The sequence below is a fragment of the Triplophysa rosa genome, linkage group LG22 (assembly GCF_024868665.1).
Source record: "Triplophysa rosa linkage group LG22, Trosa_1v2, whole genome shotgun sequence".
In the NCBI taxonomy this organism is placed as follows: Eukaryota; Metazoa; Chordata; class Actinopteri; order Cypriniformes; family Nemacheilidae; genus Triplophysa; species Triplophysa rosa.
The window spans coordinates 10,364,709-10,391,452 of record NC_079911.1 but is presented as its reverse complement, the minus strand read 5'-3'; the positions used below and the strand labels follow the sequence as shown (position 1 = coordinate 10,391,452).

Sequence of the window (26,744 nt, the reverse complement as noted above, 5' to 3'; positions counted from 1 at the left end):
TCTTTTAGGAATGACAGCTCTAGGCAGCAGCTCGATGGTACAGTCCCATGGCCGATGAGGTAACTTGGTAGCAAGTTGTTTGGAAAACAAGCTTAGACGTACTGGACTAGGCACTCTGGTTGGTCGGAGGTTTCCGGGATCATGTTTGGGGTTGAAGGGCTCGGAGACTGGGGAATGGAGGCATCGAGATCGGCAGGATTCTCCCCAAGGAAGGATTTGGATGGTATTCCAGTTAATGTAGGGTTGGTGGAGTTTCAACCAGGCGCGTCCGAGGACGATATCAGAGGTTGAACCCTCCAGAACCCAGAAGGAGATGTTCTCTTCGTGCTGGTCCCCTACTTGAAGGGAGATCGCTGGAGAGTGATAGCATACCCGACCTCGACCCAATGGCTTTCCCAAGATGTTATGAATCTGTAGGTTCTGAGAGTTCTTTTGGCGTGGGAGTCGAGGGGTATTTAACATGGAGTGTGAAATGAAATTTCCTGCAGCACCAGAGTCTATAAGGGCCTTTGCTGAAACAGAGAAAAAGGGGGAAGTCACTATAACATTAACTTGAGTCAAACAACAGGAAGCAGCTGGTTGCATCGTACTCACCATGGGTCGAGGTGGGCGGACGGGAAAGGTAGCTATCAAATGACCTGTTCCTCCACAATATAAACAGAGTTGGTGACGGATACGGCGGGCTCGTTCTTCACGAGATAGACAGGACTGGTCTATTTGCATGGGTTCTGGGTCTGGAGGATTTGGGGTTGTTCGGGTGGGATTGCGTGGAGGAGATGCAGTGAGTTTTGTCAGAGGCACAGCTGCAAGACATTGCGACATGCGAACAGTATACTGGATGAGATTCTCCAAGCCAACTGTGTCATCGTGTATGGCCAGGTGGGTACACACGGTGGGTTCTAGACCTTGGCGAAAGACAGTGATGAGGGCGGTTTCATTCCAACCGGATTTAGCTGCAAGGGTTCTGAACTGGATGGCATATTCCGCAACAGATGCCCATCCCTGCTTTTACCGGAGTAATTGATCTTGAGCTGAGAGAAGAGTAGCTGACTGTCCGAACACTGTCTTAAAGTGCCCAAGAAAAGCTGTCAATGTTTCTGTGAGAGGACCACTGGCATTTCGAAGAATAGTTGGCATTGGAGAACAAACCCCCTGCACTCCTCCGCGACACCGGAATAACGGCTAGGGACGGCCATGGGACTGGACACTGCACCAGGTTGGGGAGGTGAGGAGGGTAATTGAGTGCGTAGAAGTCCAATGAGTTCGATTAAGGGATCCGGGTTCGGTGCAGGTGAGGTGGAAGAGGATGGTGTGGTCATCGTTGTTTGTAGGTCAGATCTACTGTAACACTACAGATGGTCAGAAGGACGATGCCACACAAAGGAACTGAGGTGCAAGACGTAGGTTTAATCCAGAGGTACGAACAGGTGAGTAAAATCCAAAAGTAGCATCCACAATAAACGAGAACCATCCGATGACAGGTAAACATCCACGGGTGACTATAACAAGCACGGAAACATGTAACATCCACGGGAGGGTCAAAGTATTGCAGACTAGGAAACAGTACAACAACAAGATCTGCCAATGAACATGACAAAACACAGGCTATAAATAGTGTCCAGGCATTGATGATCAGGTGCGGGTGCAATCATGGTGAATGGCTGGTGCAAAGGATCATGGGAAGTGTAGTCCATGAGAGTCAATAGTCCGGTGAAAGGGAACGAGTGAACCGGGGGGAAGGTGCAGATGCTGGGGGAGTGGCTGACAACTGAGGAGAGCTTGTTACATTAACACACTTAAATGAATTGAAACTGAAAGACAAAAAACATCAAACTGACAGTAAGAACAATTAAGTATAAAATTAAATTCACATTTTGATTCGCATGTAAATAATCCTTTACCTAAAGTACCACGTGGCTCTGGAACCATCTAGCTTTTTACTAACCAAATGAGTGATTAAAAAAAAAAACATGATTCATATAGTTTATTCAAGAAAGCTAAGCATACGAAAACACATCAGTAATTCTCTAAATGTGATGACACAAAAATTACATATTATCATGGGCAAACGAAATACAGTGGATTGCAGTGGTGTGCATTTTAGCTGAGACTCAGATGAACATTGTACAGCTGGTTTTGTGACTGTAAGTCATTCCCTGTAAATGTTATTGAAGTTAGAATATTAACGTGTATGTAACTTTGGAGACAGTCCCAAAATTCACGACTATCGAATGTCCATATTCCAACCAACTGAATGCCAGTGGACAAATACTGAATTTGTAAATCTGTACTTGCATAATTTGGCAAAACTAAATAAGACTTTGAAATAGTACAAAAACACATGCCATCTTGTTATTTTGCTTCACGTTGTTATCGTATTTTTCTGCTACAAACGGATAGCTTCGTTTTAAAGCCATGGCCAGATGCGTGCACTGCATGATGTCTGAGTATGTCACAGTAATTAAATAAATTAAGTATTAAAAAGGACATTTGATTAATGTAAATGATTCCTGTAAAGTTTGTAACAGAACACTCCGTAGGCAGAAAGTTGAACCCACGTCTTGTTTACATTGTAGTGTTTTTGATTGGGTACTCGAGGGGGTCCCCTGGTGGTGCAGGGGCCCTACGCAACTTGCGTAGTTTGTGTATAGGAAGGATCGGCTCTGCCCCTGTGCACAAAGCAAGATTCAACAAGAAATGATCGATTCATTCTAATGTGGAAGAACTTGACTGGTCTGTATAGAGCCCAGACCTGAACACCATTGAGCCACACACACTCCTCATCCAAACCCATCAATGACTTGAACACAGGGGTACAAAATAAGCCCTTTCAAAACAGTTGCAACAAAGATGGAAACAATATTATTCAATATGGTATTGTATGCTATGTATAGCATTAATGAAATGGGTACAATAGATAAACATGTTTATTGGAAGGGGGCGTCCCAATGCTTACAGTGTACTGTAAATCCATCAGCATATACAGTAAGTGATGTTCTCTCTCTGAAGAACACAGGAGGAAAGAAGTTAAATGCTTTCTTGCAGCATTGCATACCGTGCAGATTAATTTTATGTGGCTTTGTCGCGAGCGTGTGTATGTTTGTCGTACTTCTAAAAATACAGCAACTCTAATTAACAGCGAGACTGTGTTTCCCACGCTGAATGATTACTGTGTCTCTGGCGGACAAAATCTTGGGGAGAAGACTCCACGGTGAGGAACGAGTGAACCCCAGACGATAAAGCAGAACTAAATCGTTTCTCATGTCTTTCCAATGACTTTGTTAGGTGAAGTAGTTTGTTTCTGTGTATTGTTGAATTAAAGTGTAGTGAGGAGAATGAAGTAAAACAACATGTGACCCTGTCTTTGAAAATCATGCAGTTAAAGTCTCAAAATCTAAATATGAGATAGTGAGCGTCAACGTTTGATTTTAAACATTATGATTTGAATCTCTGACATGGCCTTACTCTGTCAATATTAAAGATATCAAGAGTATATTTTTACAGTATGTTTTTTACATTTAAAATGAAAAAAGGCTGGAATGGGGGAATGAAATGAAAAAAGGGGAATGAAAAAAGGCTGGGTTTTCACAGACGTGTCTATGTGTCATATGTGTCTAAAGTTTCAGGCACTACAGAGGTCCATCAGTAAATGAGAGGCAGATCACTAAAAAATGAATATTCTATCATAATTTACTTTTGTGGCATTCCAAACCTGTTAAATTAAAATTGATAGGTGCTGTCAAGATCTGAAACAACAAGGAAAAAAGCACTTTTATGTTCATTACATAAGCCATTATATTCCAGGTGAGAAATAGACAGAAAATGTTATTCATTGAAAATCTCACATCTATTCAAATATGCCACAAGATATGTCACACCATCTTAGACGTCAGTCACAAGCAGTGTTGGGTGTAACTAGTTACTAAGTAATTAGTTGCTGTAATTTAATTACTTTTCCCTTGAGAAAGTAAAGTAAGGGATTACTCTTATTTTTTCTGTAATTTAATTACAGTTACTTCTGATGTAATTAAACTAAATACTTTGTGTAATATGTGTGTGCAATAGTGGAATTGACATCAAAATTCAAAGTCTAAATTTAAAATCCGTGCTTTAATGTATAATTCTCACATTTGTAAAAAATTGGTCAGTTAATAAGAGTACTTTATGTAGTTTAATATTATTTATTTAAATGAATTAAAAGAGCCGTTTCATGTCTATCCTTGAATCACTTAACTAATCAAGGTTGATATAGGATATAGAAAGTAATTAGTAATAAGTAACTAAATACTTTTTGGAGAGAGTAATTTGTACAGTAATGTAATTACACTATTGAATATGTAATTAGTAACTAGTAATTAATTACTTTTTGAGAGTAATTTACCCAACACTGGTCACAAGACATGGAAGATCCAATGGTCCCATTCGAGAGCACCAGTCCCCATTTACTTCAATTGGTGCAAGTGGACATACCGACCTGTCATGGCTCTGCCTCACTTAGTCATGTTTTTCTTGGTCCTGTGGCAGAGCCATGACAAAGCCTTTGGTTATGTGTGGAGAGAAACATATTATTGTCCTTCTGACAATAATATGCGTTCTCTCCAGTGTCTTGTCATTGGCCCCGCCCCTCTCATTTCATGTATTGTCTCCCTGCCGTGTCTTATGTTTCACACCTGCCCTCGCTCGTTATCCTTCGTTTGTCTTACCTATAAATGCCCTCATGTTTCTTTGTCCTGTGCTCGTGTATTGTACTGTGTACGTTCTGTGTACCTGTACCTGTACCTTGTGCCTTGTCTTTTGTTTCGCTCCATGGTTGTGTGCTTCGTGTTTTTCCTTGCTCCCGGATACCATTGTCTTACCTTGTCTAGTTTTACATTTCTTGTTTATTTAAGACGTTGTGTCGCTGGTTGTTTTGTTAGTTTATTTTTGCCCCCCGTGGGAAGTGTTTTGTTTCAGTTTTTATTTTAGTTATAGATCTGGTTGTCCCCATTGTGGGTTTTGTTTTCTCGTTTCGTCATTAAAGTCTTGTGTTTAACCCCTTCACTCCCGCCTGCCTGCAATTGGGTTCTTCCTCCACGCAATCCGTGACACCGACCAACACCTTCCTTTGTGTTCAATGAAGTAAATAATGTCTTTCATAAAGGGATACTCCACCCAAAAATGAAAATTCTGTCATGAATAACCCCACCCTTCAAAGTTGTTCCAAACCTGTATAAACATCATTGACAACCATAGTAGGAAAAATTGCAGTCAAAGGTGCCCTAGAACAGTTTATCTCTTTAACAATATAGGAGTTCACGACAAAATAAAAATCTTATTGTTGAGTGCAAACAATTTCTGGATTAGCCATAGCAACAGAGTTGTAGTTTTATGTTTGTCAGGTGTGGGAACAGCCTGTTCTCCTCATTCACACTTAAGAGTTCGAATGGCTTGTTATTCACTTTATGGAGAGAAACGCTCAAGCAATCAAGCGCATTAAAACACACCGCATCCCACGACACTCCAGACATGCAAATCACGCCACTTTAAAGTCGAACTCTCTGAAAGTGGAGTTGCAGTGGAAGTGGATATCTCTCGATTTGTCAAGCCACTCTCAGAGGCTTTTCATAACTCCGCATTCAGCAAAATCCATCAAATCAGAGCTTTAATCTGCGACCGAAAGAAAGAAATAAGAGCAGAACCTAAAGCCTGCGCTTGAAAGTTTAGCCTCTTATCAAAATCTAGTCAAGGGTTCTCATAATTTTGACTGGGAACTGGATCCTGATTAGACTTGTTATCAGATATAACGTCTGCGGTCGATCCTTCTGGTCATGTGAATTTGCGAGCGGGGCAGGATTGTCAGAGCTTATTTCATTTCATTAAGGGATCAGCGATGTTTGCCATGAGAATGAGGAAAATGTAAGCTGCTTTGTTTAGGATTCTTTTAAGGAACGGATGTGCTTGTGTGTGCGTGGTTGCAGATTTCTGATACGATCTTTATATTCATTAACAATCGCAGTCTCAGGTTAGCACAGATGTATCCTTTAATTAACAGTGATTATTTAAAGCCAGACAACAAAACAACAGATTTGTATATGTGTGTTTAATCTTGGTGGATATGAGAGAAGTTTTGTGGTTGAAAAAACAATGCAACTTTTTGAAGGTTTTTGTATGCGTTTAGATTTCTTTTTAATAAAGCAAAAACTACAGTTTGGTCTTTAACACAGGTAGTATTTCTAGTAAGACTATACAATACTGTACACATTTATTACAACCAAACCATTCACTTTCCACATTTATTGGGCAACCAGGTAGCAAAGACTTTTAAAAACGCGAAAGCATTTTTACCTCACATGAGTTTGCGAGTGTGTCGTGTGGTGAATGTTTATATAATGCTGCATGTAGCGGGTACAGTGAGGTTTTACGCCGGTTTACGCCAGCCCCCCCCCCCCCCGGTCCACAGTCTCATAAACCGTGAAGTTTATGGGCTCTCAGTTGATTGCGAAGTGTCAGACGTAGATGTTTTCATCATGAATGTGTGCAGTGATGGATGAATCCAATAAGACAATAACACTTTTCAAGGATGCATAAAGAAAGTGGATCAGAAATAGACGAAACACACACACTTAGGATGTTTAAAATTTAAAACAAAACATTATAGATAAAAGGAAGGTGGAAATTCCGTCATGTCATTCAATATAGCTTTGTGTGGTTTGGCTGCTCGTCTCGGTTTCATTGTCTTGGTCTCATGACAGACCGGCTTTAAGTAAACTAAAGGATATTGCTTTCTGGCCCTTCTCTCTCTGATTGGTCAGCTGTTTTCCTGTAGTGGCCGCATCTGTACGCTTTTGTGTTTGTGGTGGTTGCGTCGGCATGTTTGCGAGCAGCGACAGCTGTTGTCGGTCGCTGTTTTCTACACTTCTTCAACGCAGCGTGTGGTTGAACTGTGATAAACGCATTTATTTTTTAACCCTGGACTGGGAATAGCAGTCGTGTGATCTTTGGGAATGAAGAGACATTCAGCACGGTATTAAATTTGCACTGGTCTCAAAGAAGCAGAACATGTCACACTTTCTCCCCCCTGAGTGTGCAGCCAAAGACACCGTGTGTGTGTGAAATTGACAGTTATAATGGAATCCAATATCCCCACCTCACACAATATCACATGCCTCACTCGCTCTGCTTTTGGACGCTTTTTCTCATAATTGCAGAAAAAAATCTGTTTGCATGTTCAACTAATCTGCAATATCATCTTCTGCATCAAACATGTGCATTTAAGGTGGGGTGAAATAGTCTGAGACCACCAGTGCAAATATTTATTTTTTAATCTTTCAGATTTTTCTTTAAAAGTTTTATTTAAAGTTTAAAAACATTATTTTAGTATAATTTAGTATTCAATATATCCCACTTTTCTTCTGGAGCTGGTCTGGCATCACAATTTAAGAATGTTTGAAAGTGCAAGAAGATCCTTTGTACAAGGAAGTTAAAGTGGTAGATAATCCTAAAGTGTGGCCTAGTATTTATATTAGAGATGCACCGATATATCGGCCGATAAAAGCAATTTTTAAAAACTGGGTATTGGCCAAAAGTTTGAAAACAGACAATGATCAGGGCCGATATATCCTGTCAATCAAGTAAGAACAGGAAAATGCACTGAATCTGTGATCTTTGTGTAAAAAGTGTCATTAAAATGTTAAATATTAATAGTGGATATGAATTATTAATATTCAGAAAGTTAAGAAATATTAACTTTATCTACCATACGATCGTTATCGGGATTGACAGATATCACTCTGAATAATTGGCTACCGGTATCGGTGGAGAAATTTAATATCGGTGCATCTCCAATTGATATATAATCATGTTTTTTTTCTATTTATTTTTACATTTTCATAGTGGTCCTTTATTTTTCAACATCTCTATCGAAAGTGAATGTGAACATATTTGCAGGTAGCATGAGCACAGGCTTCATTCCCCCACAGCTTTTTCTTACATCATATTGAGAGCAATCAATCAATAGTCATTAAAAATGTAATTCTAAAATGCCTCCCGTGTCTCGGCAGCAGCATGAATAAAACATGGACCATAACGACATTTTCCATCAGCCTTCATCCCAAAACTCTGACACAGCCCCTCTTCCCAAGTCTCAGAGCGGAGTCTACACATACACATGAAGATATAAATATGCTTTTTTAATTTGTTATATTCATGTCATGTGTGCTGGGTGGTTTCAGAGAGTGGGAATATTTCTCGCCCGGTTCCTTTGGGATGATGATAAGGGTGCGAATCCATCCCCAGACCTCCCTAAGGGAGGATAACTCCCCGGAGGAAAACTATGAGAACGTGTAACAGATTAGCTGACAGAAAAATCTTCAGAGCCGATGAAAGAAAGAGAGATTGAGACCGTTCCCTTTCTTTCTCCTCCGGAGATCGTCTGAAAACTCTCATTTCTTCTCGCCGAATACAAAATGACAGAGTAAGGCATCGTGTAATGTTGATTTAATGATTTTATTGTGGTATCTATGTGGTCACAATAGTACAAACAGAATGTGTTTAAAAGGACATGTAAACGCAATATTTTCCTTAAAACAGTTAAACAGCAAGTATTACAGTTGCTATTAGGTTTTGGATTTAAACACTTTTTAAAAACTTTTTGGCCTGTAATATATTTGTTATGGACATAATACAGAAGCAAATAACTTGTTTATTTTTAAGTAACAGCAACTTTCTTTGGCTGGCTTTTCTGCCGTTTCACACTGTTTGGTGAAGCTTGGATCAAGATGCACACCTCCCAAACATCTGCTGAGCACTGGCTGGTGTAAATAACAAACGCCCAGGTGTCAAGATTAAAGCTCACAGCCAAACAAGAGCGAGAGGGTGTGATAAAGAGAGAAAAAGAAAAGTTCTTAGCACTGCTTACAAGACTGACGGCGACCACTGAGTCAGAACACACAGTGATCCTCGCTGTTTAAGCTTCCTCTTTCATCCGACCTGCGGGGGCCAGGAATCAGAGTCCAATTTCACAGCGGCACACGAGCCGGCTAATCTCTAATGTTCGAAGAAGGAGAGGTCATTCAGAAAGTGGGTTCTTCCTTGTTTGTGCTGTTTTTATCTGATCAGTTTTATGATGGCGTTGACATAAAACAAAATGACCAGATTACTGTGGGCGGGGCTTCTCGCAGATTACGGTATGGGGACTTTTGACAGAAGTATAGGCAGGGAATGTGACAGATTATGGGGTGGATCTGTGAATAGATTACAGTGGGTGGATCTTTTTACAGATTTACTGGGTGGGACAGAATGCGATGGGCGGAGCTTTTGACCCTTAAAGCCTGAAGTATAATAAAGCAATAAACCCCGCGAAGCAGTGGGTTACAGTGCATTTTATAACAGCTAAGGGCGTTGTGGCACGAAGCGGAACGCCTAAAACCCCCTTATCTGTTATAAAATGCACTGTAACCCACTGCTTCGCGGGGCTTATTGCTTTTATAAAACGGTTATCCCATATGCATAGCTTTATCTAATAAAGTAGATAAAATGTTATTTAGGCTATGTAATGCGGTCAGCCCTTATAAATCGGGGTATTTTAATAACGGCTTAGAACTCGGCTCAGCCAATCAGAATCAAGGACCAGAACTGACCGCTTTTAAATTCCTTTTTACGCGTACGCGAGGGACAGAGTACAGTGCGCGTGACGCAAATTTCGTCATCAGAATAGTATGCGCGTACTGTACGCGCACTGCCGGAATTTCGCGCATGCGTATTCCATTTCTTGCAGTAATTAGTTTAACCACCAGGTGGCAACCGTGTCCTGGGAACATCGATTCAAGGTAGTAGAAGAAAACCTGACCCCTGTAGGCCTGGAGAGGTATTGCAATATGTCATAATGCGCATGCATCAAAACCCATGTGTACGCGTATGATTTGAAGGAAGTATACTTTGCAAGGCTGTGCGTTGGGCTGTACGTACACTTAAGTATTTCTGTATAAGTATACGTGTATTTCTGTCATCTGTGTCAAGTCCGTAGTACCAGGACTGATAAAACTTTTTTCCAGTGAATGTGCCGTCGCACAGTCGATAACACTGTCAGCAGTCAGTCGGTGTGTGATGATTGATGTGCGTCTATGTGTCTGTACAAGATCATTAACTCCAACCAGCCTGAGACAATCGCATCAACAAATCCCATCTCAGTCTGCCGTATCTGACCCCAGCGAGAGAACCGGCAGGGGAACGACCGTTTGTGTGGATTAGAGAGATAAAACCACTCGGCACCGGAAGGAAAATTGAACGTGGAAACCCACAGTGACCAGATAGAAAGGATATTTGAACAGACAGCGAACCGCAAGGGGGTGTAACTGATATTTATAGCAATTTAAGTGGGGATTGGGAGGCGTTTGTTGAAATAATATTGTCGTTATCGGTTCTCGTGTCTCTGGGACATGAGGATTAGAGTTAGATAGATGAGATGCGCTATCAGTCACTCACTCGCTCTCATGTGGAGAAACTGGTGGAGAGCGGCTCACCACGGGCGGGAGATTACAGTGCATAAATAAACATAAACCCACAATTTTTGGGAGGGAATTGAAAACTGCCGCCTGGAATTGAAGCTTTCAACATGCAAACACGCAGCCAACTGCCGACTTTAGTCACAAACACATATAAACATCCATCCGGCCACTTGGAATGACCACTGTGTTTAGCCTGAAAGCGGTTCATGGTGATAAAGAACAATTGGCTCGCTCGCTCTCTCCATCGGTCTGTTTTGCTCATATCCCTCTCGTGCTCTTTCTAATGTGCTTGCAAATTGCTGTAGTGGCGATGGAGATGAGCTGCACCTTCGTGCCTCCTGTTGTTCTTACTACTCTCCTTTTAGGTGGAAAACAGCATTTGAATTCAGAACTGCTCACCGCTGAAATGAAATGCTAATCTCTCCCCACGTTTCATTCTTTCCTGTTCCCGCTTGCTCTCTGGGCTCACCATATGCTGCGGCTTTCACAGAGTTCCAGGAAAACGTTCCAGTTTAAGAAAGTCTTCTGGTCTTCAAACCGAAATTAGCTAAAATTTTGTGACGATAAATTGTACATAATTACACGTGCCCTGTGTGTCTAATGAAGACTGTTTTAACGTCGTTGTGTGCTTTATATGGGATCTTGCATGTGTGTGGTTGTGAGCGATAATGTTTCTATTACTGGTTAACGTCATAAATATTAATGTAAAACATGCTGACCTTAATTTCAATTCTGTCTGCTGGCAAATCTCTCCCCTCTCACCCACACAGCTTAGTAACTGTAGGAGACAATAGAAGTCGACAGTGATGATAAATCCTCATCGTGCTGGTTTTGTCCTAATGGGTAGTTGAATGGATGAGATGATTCATTAATATATGATAATAAATGGGCATAATTTATTTAGATACAATCCAGATAACGGATTACTAGGTCATTTTCAGTCATCACATCTCTGCTGTCCTTCTGAAACCTCGTATCGCCATATTTCGTGATTTTTTGTCATAAACCATTATTATTAGTCACCCTTTATGTTTGTCACTGGAATTTGAAAATATATAACCAGTAAGAAGTATTAAAAAGTGCTTGCCAACTTTGACAACACAGTATTTAATCATTTAATAAGTACAGTGTTTTTTTCCATTTCCTGAAAACCAGCGAAGTTGGACATCCAAGGTTTCAGAAGGACAGCGCCAATAAGACACATGACACAACTAACAAACTAAGATTTAATTAACACTGTCCAACAGTGACATTTTTAGACCCGAGTTCTCAAAAAGGTCCTTCTAAAGATTAAAGTAATTTTATGGGTGGAGTCATGTGAGAGGAGGCGGAGCCGCCACTATATTGACTGTATTGGATTGATTCTCTGTCAATGACATTATTCCCCCCATCATATTCATATTTGCAACCAGTCTACAAATTGGTACATACAGGGCAAACTGGTAAATAGATATCACCAATTACCATTCTAAAGTAAATGAACTTGATATTACTTCAAATGACAACCCGTGGGTTTATTTTTTTATTATTTTTTTCTAATCACTCAGCTTGCTTGAATTGAAGGTGTACCTCCATGCCTGTGACCTTCATTTCATATCTTTACTCCATTTTATGACTAATTGATTCATTGATTCTTTGAATTACTAGAATTAAACTAAATTCCCTTGTCACCTTGTTTAAGAGCACAACCACACGACACCACTTTTAACCAACTGTAACACAAGCATGATTTGAAGTCGATCTAAAGAAACTTTTAAAGCATGCTGGGAATCTTCATAAGCTCAAAGCGTGAGGTGGAACGATTTCTCACTTCCACATTTAATTGCTGAGAGTGTTCCTCTGCTCTCAAACAAGCTTTCCTCGCTTTGTTCACAACCATAGAGAGTGTTATTCATCTGAATGCTCTTATGAACAGACTAACAGTTTGTTTGTTTGTTTGTTGTATGTCAGAAAAAGTATAAAAAATACCCCCAACCTCATGACTGGATCTCACAAGTATCTCAGGAGTAAGAATGCCCATATAACTGTACTTTTCCCTCTGTGTGTGTGTGTGTGTGTGTGTGTGTGTGTGTGTGTGTGTGTGTGTGTGTGTGTGTGTGCGTGTGCGTGTGTGTGCGTGCGTGCGTGCGTGCGTGTGTGTGTTCTGCTTTCTAAATGATATCTTCTGCATGCTCAGATGCTCCGGAGCGGGTGGCGACACCCCCAGAGGAGACTGATTGACAGCTTGGCAGTGATAGCAGGAGCAATGCTGTGAGCAGTGAACGCTGAGGAGAGCAAATGGAAAGAGAGGGAGAGAAAGGTCTAGAAAGAATGCTTTATATAGGCACCAATTGTGAGGGTTTTGTAGGAAATAACATTTTGCATGTGGTCCTTGTCTTTGAATAAGCAAAGTCTAAACTGAATCTAACGTGAATCTGTAAAGCGTTCCCGTCTAGAGCAGGAAGTGTTGCATAAGCATCATTGTGTTTTTCATTTCATTATTTTTTGCTAAAAAAGCCATTTTTAGCCTATGTGTGAATTTTTTAAAGGCATTGTGTGAAGTTTCTCTTACAATAAGGATTATCACATCTTATGATTCTTGAAACGTGTTGATTGTGTGAGAGTGTCTTATACTACTGCAGTTTACATTTGCTTTGCTGGTGTGTAGAAAGAGTGTGTTTTTATTATTTCAATAAGAGGTAATAATACAGTTTTGGTGACAACTCAAGCATACGTTAATATGCTTCTTTTAAATGCTTTTAGTGGCTTAAGTTTATTTTGTAAGTGCTAGACAGCTGCATGTGGTGCATACGCTTATAAACGTAAAACCCATTAACACGCTGAAACAAACAAAACACAATCTGTTGTTCTATTAATAGGTTTCATGCAATTGCAGGAAAATTAGAATATTTTCTGTCTCACCCACAATACTGTACAGTACATCAAAACTAATTCTATAGTGGATCACATTTAATACAATTTCTATTTCAAACTAATCGAACTAACCCATCATTAAAATAAAAAATAAAAACTTGTGCTTAGACAAGAATCCGAACCATTTTCTGACTATTTTTTGTAGCCTAACAGTCCCAGTTTCACTTTCACACTTTTATGCAGTTTTGTATGTGAGAAAAGATAGGCAGATTTCAAGAACGTTCCAAACTCAGTGATATGCGTCAGTGACTGGAAGTAATGAATGCAACCCAACACTGCCTTCACTTCACTTCACTTCAACTAAACTTTTCTATTGAAACAAGTTTTTTAAAGCGAGAGGTGCATCTTTCTGCTTCACAACTGCTGCATTTCACAATACTTCAAATTCAGACTGCCGCTTTGACTGTACCGTGCGTGTGGATCTAAAATGCATGACAAACGCGTTTCATCTTTGTTATGCAGCAAATGTCAAAGTCATTCTTACCTGCCTTTCCCAGGTGCCAAAGAGGTGAATGCCAGTGGCAGGACGTTCACGGTAAAGAGTTCTCTGAGGCTCCAGGTGGACAGAAATGATGATGGGGTTGCCTACACGTGTAAAGTGGACCATGTGGCCCTGACGGCCACCCCTCAACAGACCACAGAGGTGCTGGAGGTCCACTGTGAGTACAAGGGCCCCAATCCATATTCCATTTTTTATACGTTTTTGAGAAATGTTAATGCAATTTTTGACAAACAATCACTTAAAAATAAATGATGATAAAATAGAATATTTGACCTCTTTGCCATATATTGTATAATATTTCACCACCTAAATGTGCAAGACACTTTCCAATTGAGGCTTCCTTTTTTTAAATTAGCATTATGTCATAAAATCTATTAATGTTATCATGAATTGTTACCCAAAATGTATATTGGGCTCTTTTTCAAACTTGAAATGCGATGGCCTGCAAATAATATAAAGTAGTTTAAGCTTAAAATATGATATGCATTCTAAGATTATGCATGACAATTACACTGAGAAATAACAACTAGTTGGATTTACTTATTTTTTATGTTAATTTTCTTAATTTTTGTACACAGTAAAAAAACTGTGTATATATATATATATATATATATATATATAATATTTCTTAAGTAAATTTACTTAATTTTGTGGCAAGTTTTTGCACGTTATTTTTCATTTAAATTTACTTTTCACCAAATGAACATAAAATGTAAAAGTAAATCCTCCAAGTTGTTTTTTCAGTGAACAGTCAAAAACCAGTACAATCATTTCACTGTTACAAGAATTGGTTTAACTTAAAAAAAACCTGGTTACCTTTACATTTAAGGTTATTAGTTAATACAATGACTTTGCATCAGTTTCATTGAGTCAACTAATATTTTAAATTGAATTAACTCAAAATTTTAAGGCAACCAGCTACAAATCTTTTTTATAGTAAAACTTTCTCTCAAAGCTATAGTATTATATCAATCTGCAGAATTGTTTGAGCTTAAACAACAAATCACTGCATTGCACTGCACTGTCGTCAAATATTTAAACAATAGCAATATTTAAGGTTGGCGGAATGATACCATTCTGGGCAAGCTCTCTGCCTGTCCAGCCTTGCATGGACAGAGCGGGAGCTCAGCAATACATGTCGCCCCACCTGGGCAACCAGAGCAGTTCATGATGCGTAACAGGATTCAATTAAAATTATCTGACAGATACAGGCAGATTTGTGGAGATGGGGATGGAAGTGGGTTTTGAGAGCGGCACGATTAAGCAGCTGATAAGGAGCAGAGAAAGGCTTAAACTTAAACTTAAATAGGACGCAGATTGGTTAACGTTGATTAGCTGCACCTGATGTAATCAGCTGATGCAAGCTTGACTCACGTGACCTGCCAGAACTGACGCTACGCTTGATTTTTGTGATCTTTACACTGTTCTTTTTTATCATTTGTGGCCCCATCTGTTCCTTCAATTTTCAAAACTTTAACTAAACCAATTGAAAAATGTAGATGCCAAATCACTAAAAAGTTCTTAATTTCTTTACTGTAAATATTGTTATCTAAAACAATATTTAATTTCTTTCTGTTTGTCTCTCATAGATGCTCCCCGCGTGGAGATCAAACACTCCCTAACCATCCCCCAGGAGGGGCAGTACCTGAAACTCGAATGTGTATCTAAAGGAAACCCTTCGTAAGCATCCACTATTTATCAGCATCTTGCTGAATTATAATGTTTGCAGAGCTTTGGGAAGATGCATTGCATATCTGTAGTTCACCGAGTAGGAAACAGCCCTGTGGGCAGGCCTAAGGCGAGCGACTTCAAACCATCATGTTCGCATTAATGTGATGATTCAAATGTGATTCTGTTCAAATTAAACAGCTATGAATATGTAACCGGTCCTACTCGCCCCGCTCTGCGCGGGCCTCGAGCCGGCGTCGGTCCGGATGGAAGACGGGCGCTCTAACGAGGAGGCTAAAGACCGCAGTCTCTAGCGTCTGTCGCTAGAGCGTCTCTGTTGGTCGGGGAGTGAGGTTTACACACTGCACAGCTCTCCACTAGCTGGCCTCCGTTACACTCACCCCCCTAAACCTCACTCCCATCCGGGTCACGGCACCAATGTAACCTGTCCCACTTGCACCGCTCTGCACGGGCCTCGAACCGGCGACGGTCCGGATGGGAGACGGGCGCTCTAATGAGGAGGCTACACTAGTGTAACGGAGGCCAGCTAGTGAAGAGCTGTGCAGTGTGTAAACCTCACTCCCCGACCAACAGAGAGCTCTAGCGACAGACGCTAGAGACTGCGGTCTTTAGCCTCCTCATTAGAGCGCCCGTCTCCCATCAGGACCGTCGCCGGTTCGAGGCCCGCGCAGAGCGGTGCAAGTGGGACCGGTTACAAATATATAACCATAAATTGGGGAAAATATGAAAAATGTCTTTTAGACTTTAAGGCCCAATCCCAATTCTATTTTCTACCCCTTCGCCTACCCCTCGCCCCTTCCCCTTGCCTCTTGAAACAAAGTGGCAAGGGGAAGGGCTACAAATTTTCCGCTAAGAAATGGGACACCACTACTACACTGTTATACGTCATCATATACGTCGTTGCTAGCTCGTCACGTCAGAGGACATGTGCCGATGCACCGGGTATATGACATAAAAATATATTTTCTAGTATCGTGCAATCAGTGCTGTCCGCTAGCAAACTTTAGCGATTTTTTTGCAAACGTTAAAAGAACATCACCGTAAATACTAACACAAGATTGAATGTAACATACATAAAAGGAAAAATTGTCATAAAAATCCTTATTAATGGCAAAAATTACTTACATTTATGGGTCTGCTTGCTCGAGTGAGCGGCCATGTTGGAAATTTCTCTTAGCCCTTCGTTTGAAGTGAGGTCCCGAAAAATCTTCGTTTGAAGGGCTATCTGGCCCTTCCCCTTACCCCTAGCCCTCCAACCAAAAGAGAATTGAGACACCACTACCCCTTCACGTGAACGCGCCAAACGGAGGGGTAGGGGAAAGTGTAGGGGTAAGGGGTAGAATTGGGATTGGGCCTAGATATAGGGTCAATATTTTTTGAAGAAAGAAACTGCATAAAATGCTGGTGTCCTGAATTGTTTAGACAACTTTTTGTAACTAATCATAGGCGTAATTTGCGGGTGGATGGGTGGGTCATGTCCCCACCACTTTTTGCCAAAGTCAATTTTGTCCGCACCACTTATTGGAAGAAATAAAAAATACGGAGCGTCTATTTACCGTGCAAGTAGCCCGCTTTGTAAGCAGAGGCTATTTATACTAACTCCGCCCATCAGTTTCAGACTGGAATAGACAAAATGTAAGAAAGGCACAAAAAATTCAACTGTTCCAGTGGCATGGAGCATAAAGCATGTGTTACCTACTTCATGTCGTCGTGGGTTCGGGACTGCTGTTTGCTGAACTTTTTCCCTGTCACATGTCAGATTGTAAGGTATTTATTTTTAAGAAAATGATGAAAATATTTGAAAATGGCTCTTCAAGTCATACATGTACCAAACATTTTGCGCTTAATTGCACTTTAGTGCTATATATTCGTCCTTATTGTTCTCGACATGCCGTTGCTATTGTCTATTGCAAGATTAATTACATTTTGATACTTGATAGAAAACTCCAATAAATGGAAAAAGACACAACTTTGTAGTTTCATGAGTTCAAAACAAAATTTAGAAAGTTCATTGTATATTTGTAGCATATCTGGCATTGCCGTAGTAATAAGTGAAAATAAGAATTTTTTAAAGATATTATTTTTCCATCTGTTTCCCCTGTATACTTGAATGTTTGTCCTTATTAGCAGGGGGTTCCCAAACGTCTCAATCCTTGACCAACCGACACGTAATCTGTGTCAAACACCAAATTTTGAACATGGGAAAAACACACATTCGTTTCAGTAGTTTTTATTTTATCACAAATTAATACGTTTAATTACGTACGGCAACAGCCACCCTTACATATAATAAAGCACAACATGCTTTAAATTATCTATTGATGAAAACATGATATAGTTCAAAAACAAATGGAAGCAGATCTGATATGTGATGTGAAAATTTAGAATAGTGAGTTCAGCGGATTCGAACCTGCTTCACGGCAGTGTCAATATTATTTGTTATGCGTCTTTCGCACTAACATTACACCACTGAAGCCGTCGATAAAGCGGCATAGTTTTTTTTACTGTTTTCTAGAGGAGGAGTCACCTCCATATTTCGCGCGCTTGTGACGCCCATGAATATTCCCAACGAGTTATTACAGAAACAATTTATTAAAGTATCGTTTGTGTCGTCTTTGTCCCCACCACTTTTCAAAACAAAGTTACGCCACTGTAACTAATGTAGCCTTTCTAAAGATTTTAAAAGTTAAATTCCATCAGTGAATAATACTCTCACAGCAGTATTGTCTCACTGCTGTATTGTCCTTTCATTGATTTTATCATTATGAGAGCTTCATTAAACTTTAGAAAAACATTGAAATATGTCCATTATTAGAAGCTAAGAGTCGGCGTTGTTTCACCAGGCCAGACCCAGTGCTATGGACTAAAGATGGAGGAGAACTGCCGGATCTGGACCGCATGATTGTTGAAGGGCGAGAACTTACCTTCACATCACTGAACAAAACAGACAACGGCACCTACCGCTGTGAAGCCACCAATCATCTGGGCACCAATCACGCTGAATATGTGCTGTTTGTTTACGGTGAGTGACAGACAGATTACATTAACATCTCTGTTATGCTAACACATCTCTCGCGGCTGTCTTGGAAAACATCTGCATCTTCTGCTAATCAAACTGCTGTTCGTTTCTGGCCTGCTAATAACTGCTGTTTGGTTTTGAAGCACTTTGAAACACTTTTGAAAGCTGGTTTGATGCATAAATGTCTAGCTTTATATTCAGACACTCTGTAATTATCTCTGTGGTTGAAGATTACACAAAAGGTGTGATGGAGAGACGGGGTAAGATGTGTCTTTGGATAAACGCTGTCTTCCCCTTGAACCTGCAAACGTCTACATGAGAAAAGTTATAAGGCTGTTTATGCTATAAGCTATGTTTTGCATATCAATGTATATTTATATGGCAGACAAATATATTTTTTGTGATAACAATTGTCAAAACAAACCTCTGTCACGCTGATCTTTGCTGACTGAACATGTACAGTAATACGCATGCACACAGTATATGAGTCTGACGACTCATCTATCGAGTTGAAGGAACAGTTCCGCCCAAAAATAAAAATTCTGTCATCATTTTCTCACCCTCCAAATCTGTATATATTTCTTTGTTCTGATGAACACAAAGAAAGATATTTGGAAGAATGCTTATAACCAAACAGTTCTTGGCCACCATTGACTGCATAGTAGGAAAATTGCTTTATAAATGTCTTTGTTCTGTTGAACACAAAAGAAGATATTTAGAAGAAAGTAGGAAAGCAAACAGTTCTGGGGCACTATTGACTGCCATTGTAATTGTTTCTACTATGCTAGTCAATAGTGGCCAAGAACTGTTGGGTTACAAGCATTCTTCCAATTTTTTGGGTGAACTGTCCCTTTAAATTACATCATCATTTTCACAAATTCCTTGTCATTTTTAAAAACTTGCAAAAACATTTTCAGGCCCCCAAAACACTGTAAACTGAATTGCCAAAACACATTTGTTGAAAACCATTGTGTAAACACCATCTTAGTAAATTGTTGTTTTATTTTTTCATTTATGCAAACTGTCTTTGAATTGTTTCAACATATCCCTTCACATGACACAGCTTACCCCTAACATTCACATTCCCTGTTTTCTGCATTTTCTTGTCGTCTCAGTTAATAGCGGACATCCTAAAATATCATTAGCTGTGTGTTTCACCTCTATTTCTCCTTGCCTAGAGGACAATTTACACAAAGCATGGCACAGCTTACCCCGTTCTCTCCACACCACCTAGATTCTCTGTGTCCTTCCGTGACTCCTTTAAAAGCGAACAGGTTCCACTCCCCACTTAACACATAACTGCAAAGCACGATGGGTCTCTCTACACCCTGAGGTTCAGAGGCTACGCTGCGTCCACATCTGCCATCTCTTTCATCAGAGCCCGCTGCGTGGTTACGCTCACAGGCTCAGAACGGATATGACTGTGGGCATCAAGCGGATGAGGCAGACAGCATCTCTCCATCACCACCAACCTCCCCCCAACATTCCTCTGCCTTCTTGACTCTCAACCCCTCCAGGCACCAAAACACTTCCTCGCCCTCTCAGTTCCAGAAGTTTCTTCTCTTTCTCACTTTCTGTCCTCCTGTCTCTTCTCCCAGGGCACCTTAAGAAGATTTAATTAGCCGTTATGGTGCAGTGTAGGGGTCCAGCCATTGGCTCATTGAAATGTCAAGACTCTGTAACAACAAGAAGAAACCAAAGCCCTTAATGATGTTGATGCTATAAAACTGACACCTTCTCCATAGGAATAAAAAGCTAATTGGGTGTCACAAATATAAAGCACCTTGTCTGAATTAATTACTGTCTTTCTAAATGGCAAAACATGATGCAGTCCTTCTACTAGTGATTAGCGCAAAAGCAGAACAATATAATGGTCGCCGTCCTTGATCGCCCGATCGTTTTTCTTTTATTGTGCCCACTGCAAACGTAATAAATCTTCTCGTTCAATATGCAGCCAGTCACTTGATATTCCAGGCAGAGGGGTCGCCATGTGAGTTGGGTACTTGAGAGAGGTATAGTCAATATTATTTTCAAATCTCACCCTTAATTAAAAATAGGCCATGACATTTAAATAAGATATTAGAGCAGGGCAATAGTATCTAGAGTGTTTGAACATGTAATAACACTTTATTAAATCACAGTATCCCCATGAAAAATCAAGACTCCAAATTTCCCATGATGTGCTGAATGGTACATTTTATTAATACATTAAAAACACTTTTATGTGTATATATATATGCGATAAAGTATGCCACAAGAACCACCTAATGGAATTATGATTATGATGACTTTCCTGAACACTCTTGTTTTTTTTGTTTTTTTTGTGGGGGTGTGGTTACACAAGGCGTTTCAGGCAGGTCTGGGTGAGCATTCGCTTTTAGATAGAATGCATCTTTTGTTCCGACACTTTAATTTTTGCAATTGTACATGTCTAATACATGCATGGGCAACTTAACACACCAAGACACAGAATTATCTTTAATTAATAATTTCTTTACAGATTGCAGGGTTGTAAACATTTCTCTGTGAGGTGAATCGTTTATCTATATCCCTGGGCAATAATCTATTGATGTGATAAACAACTTATGTTTATCTAGTAACAACACAAAATACCCTAGAGACCGCATAGCAACAAGTTAAAACCAGAACACTTAAAAGGAGAGTTCACCCCAAAATTTTAATTCTGTCATCATTTACTCACCCTAAAGTGGTTCCAAATCTGTATAAACGTCTTTGTTCTGCTAAACACAAAGAAATATATTTGAAGAAGAAGAAAGATATTTGACCAAACAGATCTCAATCGACATTGACTCCCATAGTATTTATTTTCCTTACTATGGCAGTAAAAGGGGGATGAGATTTGTTTAGTTACTGACATTGTTCCAAATATCTTCCTCTGTGTTCAGCCGAACAAAGAAATTGATACAGATTTGGAACCACCTGAGGGTGAGCAAGTAATGACAGAATTAGAATTTTTGGGTGAACTAACCCTTCAAGCCCTATTTAAACCAGCGGCTAGCATTGACAGAGCAATGGGAACATAGCGACTACTAGTGTCATGAACAGCATTGACTGTTGATGACACGAAGTGGGCGTGTCCACCGATGTGACAAATTTCAACGTTTTGCAAATGATGAACGACTTTCGGGAACAACTACCAATGGAAGTGAAGTCAGTACCACATATCAACACTTTAAAAACCACTCTGAATACCTTAGCAACCATATAGCAACACCCTAACAACAACCCTCAAAAACAAAAATGGGCCTGCTGACCTGCTGTTTACTATCTGATCCTGAGACCTGTGGTGTGTCTAATTTCCAGGTAGCTGGAGCTGGTTGTCGCTGTGTAATTCAGAGCTATCAGTTGGATTACTCTGCTTGTCTGCTGGACTCCATTAGTGCGGAGGCAGACCGGTGATTTAGCTTATCAACCTGAGTCCAACTCTCCTCTCCCGTCCTTATCACAGCACCAAACGTGCTTCACTCATGCAAAACAGCTGCCAGTGTTAAGCTGATTGTGGAGCCAGAAGCACGACGAGGATGCTTCGGCTATACCTGCCGTATTGAAGAGCGGAAATAACGTGTGAATCGTACGTCACAGTGATACGCGATTGAATTTGATAGACTTGAATTTAGACATTCTTTCACATCTTCGCAAACAAATTTTCATTTCAGAAAAAAAGATCTAATACGTTTTTAAAGCTGCATTAATATTAAGCCCTGATGATTTACAAGCGTTTATTATCAGGAATAAAAGCTTGTTAGGGTGATGCTGTTTCCCACATTTTCTCCAGCATGACGGCATTACTGACTGCTTTGGATGGTTCATCAAATATTGATGCTTGTCTCCCTGCATGCGGCCGGCTTTTTTGACCATCTCGAGAGCAAAACTGTCACTTTACTTTCATTGTAAATGTTTTGAAATATCACACACAATCCAAACAGCCATTACACGTAAACATCATAAACAAAGACATTTCATGACTGTCGGGTGCACTGCACAGTTTATTACAATAGTTTATTCACGTCTGCATTGTTGAATTAAACCCACTTGGTTTTTATTTGCATTGTGATGTCAGCACATTACTCGTCGTGATGTGTTTCATTTGTTCCATTGTTATAATCTTTTCTTCCCCTTGTCATTGTGTTGTCCGTCTTTTGTTTACGTATTTGTTTTCATTGTTGTTTGTCGCGTATGACAGATGCCAACACCACACCGTCTCCATCCACAACTCCCCATGCACCCACCTCCCCAGACACCACAGGCCCCTTAGACTCCAAGCACCTCAATCCTGCTATCACCGGTAAGAGAGGTACTGTATAAACCCACCTCCCGTCCTTCTTGTTTTCCTTTCATTCCTCCTTTTTTCATACATCTATCACACTTTGTTTCTCAGAGCTGGTTTTCACAGGTCTGTAACTCCAAGGACAGTCACAGGCTGCATCTGAAAACAAAAAGTGGTTTGGAAGCTTATGGTCCCTCTGCACCTTGGTGTCTTCGGATAGATCCTGTCTCTTTCTATATTTTCTCTATCCACACCCCTGAGTTCTCGCTGTGGTGTCTGTCATCTTACTGGTGTCCGTTTTATCTTTGGCACGACTGTTTAAGCTCCGTCTGGAGCTGTTTATTAAAGCAAAATTGTACTAATTTCCTCAATTTCAAGTCATTCAATTTCCAAACTGTACGAGTGAATACATAACGGCAACATTTTTGTGAAGTACTCTTTTAAAGAACCTTGTGTGACTTTTACTTCCCTGTATTAGATGCATTTATGGTCAGACTAATTATCCCGTATCCTGGGGTTATGACAGTACATCTTTAGAGTTACTTCCAGTAAAAACGTCCGCTGTGAGTGAGAGAGAGAAAGAGAGCGGCAGAAAGTCGCGGTATAGTAATATTGGTATATATTGGAAAAATTAAAAGAAACCTGTTTCTTTAAAAACAACCCAATGCAAATTGCATGTCCGCCCGAGTGATGGATTTTTGTAACGTAACCTCTGCGGGAATAATATCTCCACGGTGTGACCTGACCCTTCTTTCGATCTTTGCTGTGAATACATGGTCTCGGGGGTATCGGGGTTTGTTTTGTTTATGTATGTCTCAGCTAAATATATAGACAGCTTGATTTATAAAGTGTGGCTAAAAGTCTTTGTACTCCCGGTAGACACACATAAGGACTTTATAAGGTCATTTGAATGGCTATCTATTTTTGTGCCACACGTGAGGGATACAGCACTTCCTGCAGCAATGATTTTAGCAAAATTTGCGGCTGTGATTTTAGGGTTTGGGGTGAAGTAAGATGTTGGTTAGCCACATCCTAAAATATGTATGACTTGTTTTGATATCAGGTTAAATATAAATGTAAATACATATGCAGTCTGTGTATTGAAAGTCGTGCATTAAAAATGTGCTCGAAACATCACACGCCATGCGAAAGTCTTTTAATGAATACATTCTTGATATTTTTGGAGCTTTGGTGTGCTAACTTCATATACAATTCTTTGATTTCATATATCAAATTACTTTTGTAGACAAAATATAATTGTGAAAACACAATAACATATTTCATTAGACTAACATTTTTGTCATGGTTCTGCCTCTTCTTGTCATGTCTTGGTCTTGTGGCAGAACCATGGCAGAGCCTCTTGTTTTGTGTGGAGAGAAACATATTATTGTCGGTCATGACATAATATGCGTTCTCGTTGGTCTCGTCTTTGGCCCCGCCCTTCTCGTTTCCTCGTTTAGCTTTCCATTAGTGTTTCATTCCCCACACCTGCCTAGTGTTAATTATCCCCTTCTTATACCACGGGGCTGTGGAATGCTTGATTCTGATTGGCTGCCGAAGGTTCTACAGGTGTGCATTATTTTTCAGTCAAACGCATACCTATGAGGTAATTCCAGATCTGTCGACCGAATTACAGTTCGATATCACTGCGCCAAGTTTTACTGTTATAACGGATTTATACTGTAGCTACAGTCCACCACAAACAACATGGAAGACGATTTAAATTTCCAGAAATAACTTTGAATAATTATGGAAAGTACGATAATTTTGACAATTGGGCGAAAGCTGTACTTGACAGTCAAGAAAAGAAAGCGAACGTCAAAGGCAGCCAGCATTAGCAACGTCATAAAACAGTCACTGAAGATCAACTAGACAAGATTGAAGGTGAAAAACACGAAGAAAACACCAAAAAGACAACAGCTTGGGCAGTAAATGTGTTCAACGATTGGCTTAAAACAAAAAATAAGTTTGCTGAAGAGGTAGAAAGAGAGGGGGCAACGCTTTAAACAACCACCTGCGAGCTTTCTATGCAACTGTGAGAACTGCAGCTGGCACTAAATGAATAAATAAACATCGATTGAATACTTGTTCCGTTTTTTTACATCATGCTTATAACTATAAAATACCAACAAAGTAATTTATACATTTTGACAAGCCTACTTGTTCACAGGGTTTTGTCATTACTACAATCACATGTGCATGCGCGCTCTCTCTCAAGCCTTTAAAATGACGTCTTGGAATTACCGGCGGCTTCGGATGAGAAAATAGTCCCCCACTCACAGTAGCATTATAAGCGCGGCAAACATAACAAATCTCTTGAAATAAAACACCTGAAAAATTACTTGTGATGTGGTAACCGTGGTATAAGCGGAATAATTGACTCCGGTCCTTTCAATTATCGAAAGTTAATGCACTAATACCCGAGGTGTAACTCCGCTTCGCGTCGTGACCGCATTACCACATCGGGGTGTGCATTAACTTTCGATAATTGAATGGCCCGTCGTTAATTATTCCTTACTTAGTCTCCCTATATTAATGCCCTTGTGTCTATTGTCCTGTGCTTGTTTGTACTGCTTGTATCCTGATGGTTTGTTCCCTAAAGGATTCCTTGTCAAGTTCCTGTTTCCTGACACGTGAGTTTTAGTCCAGTCCAGTCCAGTCTAGTTAGTGTCAACCCTTGTCATATGTTGTCTTAGTCTAGTGTATTTTAGTTAGTGTTCCTGTCTTGTCTGTGTATTATACTCCCCTGTTTGTCGTTTTACCCCCTTGTGGGTTTTTGCTTTGTTTTTGTTATAATAAAACTTTTGTTGCTGGATGCGCTTGGGTTCTTCCCTTCCCCTATCGTGACATTTTATTGAATACATTTTTTTATATGGATGATTTGCACTAAATAAGGAAAAGTCAGCCAATAAGAGCCCAATATAGATGGGAACTACTTCAATACTAGTTAAAAAGCATCTCCGGGTAAGATCTGATGAAACTGTCTGATAAAATGAAAATTTTGAAAATTCTTTGGAAAAAAACCTTTAAAGACAGAAAAATATAACATAGCTTTGATTTGTTTTCGTTTTCATTAGTCACAACTAGACATATGCCCGGTTAACCGAAAATATCTATCACGTGATTTATGCACAACTTGTGAGTGAAGTACGGTAAAATGCTGCTGCATCCGAAAGCCAGAGGACGCTCTCGTGCAGAAACTCCAAATACGCACTGCAGAAGAAGACCATAACACACGTAGTTCTAGGAAATGCCTAAGGCCATGTTTTTATCACTGTTCCTCAAGCCTCCTGAGGTATTTTCATGATAATAAAGTATATTTATAATGATCATGTTTGACGGGTGCTGCTTTTTTAAATGCACGTTATAAGCGACTCAAACTCGCACTGCTTTTAGATCGAGCAGCATTTCCTACTGATCCCAGAGCTGTGCTTCATGGACAAGCTACGCATCAATAAAATAATCGATACCTTGCATTATCGCAGCCAGCTCGGTTTCAGCAGGATTTGGTGGTAACCGCGGTTAACCGGGCACATGTCTAGTCACAACATCATTCTCATCACATTTTTGTTTTGATGATTTTTTATTATTCTACAATATAGAATAAAATAATAACAAGGAATGAATAAGTGATCCTAAACTTTTGAAGTTATCTTCAAGCTTTTCTTGATAGAGACACAGCTGCATATGTTGTGTTTAAACAAAACCTGTTTCAGCTATTTGCAAATAACATCCACCCGACATCAGCCCTCCGTTCAGGTGAATTTCTCTTTAAGGTTATACTGTTGAAAGGATACTGTTAACAGGGCTTATTTCTCTAAACGCATTAGCAGCTCATTCCCTGCCTGC

At 40.0% G+C, this 26,744-nt stretch overlaps 1 protein-coding gene across 4 annotated transcripts in view; it reads left to right on the top strand.

Moving 5' to 3' along the window:
- cadm2a (cell adhesion molecule 2a) overlaps positions 1-26,744 on the top strand; it is a 375,584-nt gene that overhangs the window by 336,830 nt on the left and 12,010 nt on the right. For 2 of the 4 annotated variants that reach the window (XM_057321794.1, XM_057321796.1), the window contains 4 exons: positions 13,895-14,056; positions 15,489-15,579; positions 18,432-18,610; positions 22,812-22,922. In XM_057321794.1, coding sequence (XP_057177777.1) covers positions 13,895-14,056; positions 15,489-15,579; positions 18,432-18,610; positions 22,812-22,922 — 543 coding nt within the window. The remainder of the gene's footprint in view (positions 1-13,894; positions 14,057-15,488; positions 15,580-18,431; positions 18,611-22,811; positions 22,923-26,744) is intronic. The other 2 variants (XM_057321795.1, XM_057321797.1) reach the window with 2 other exon arrangements.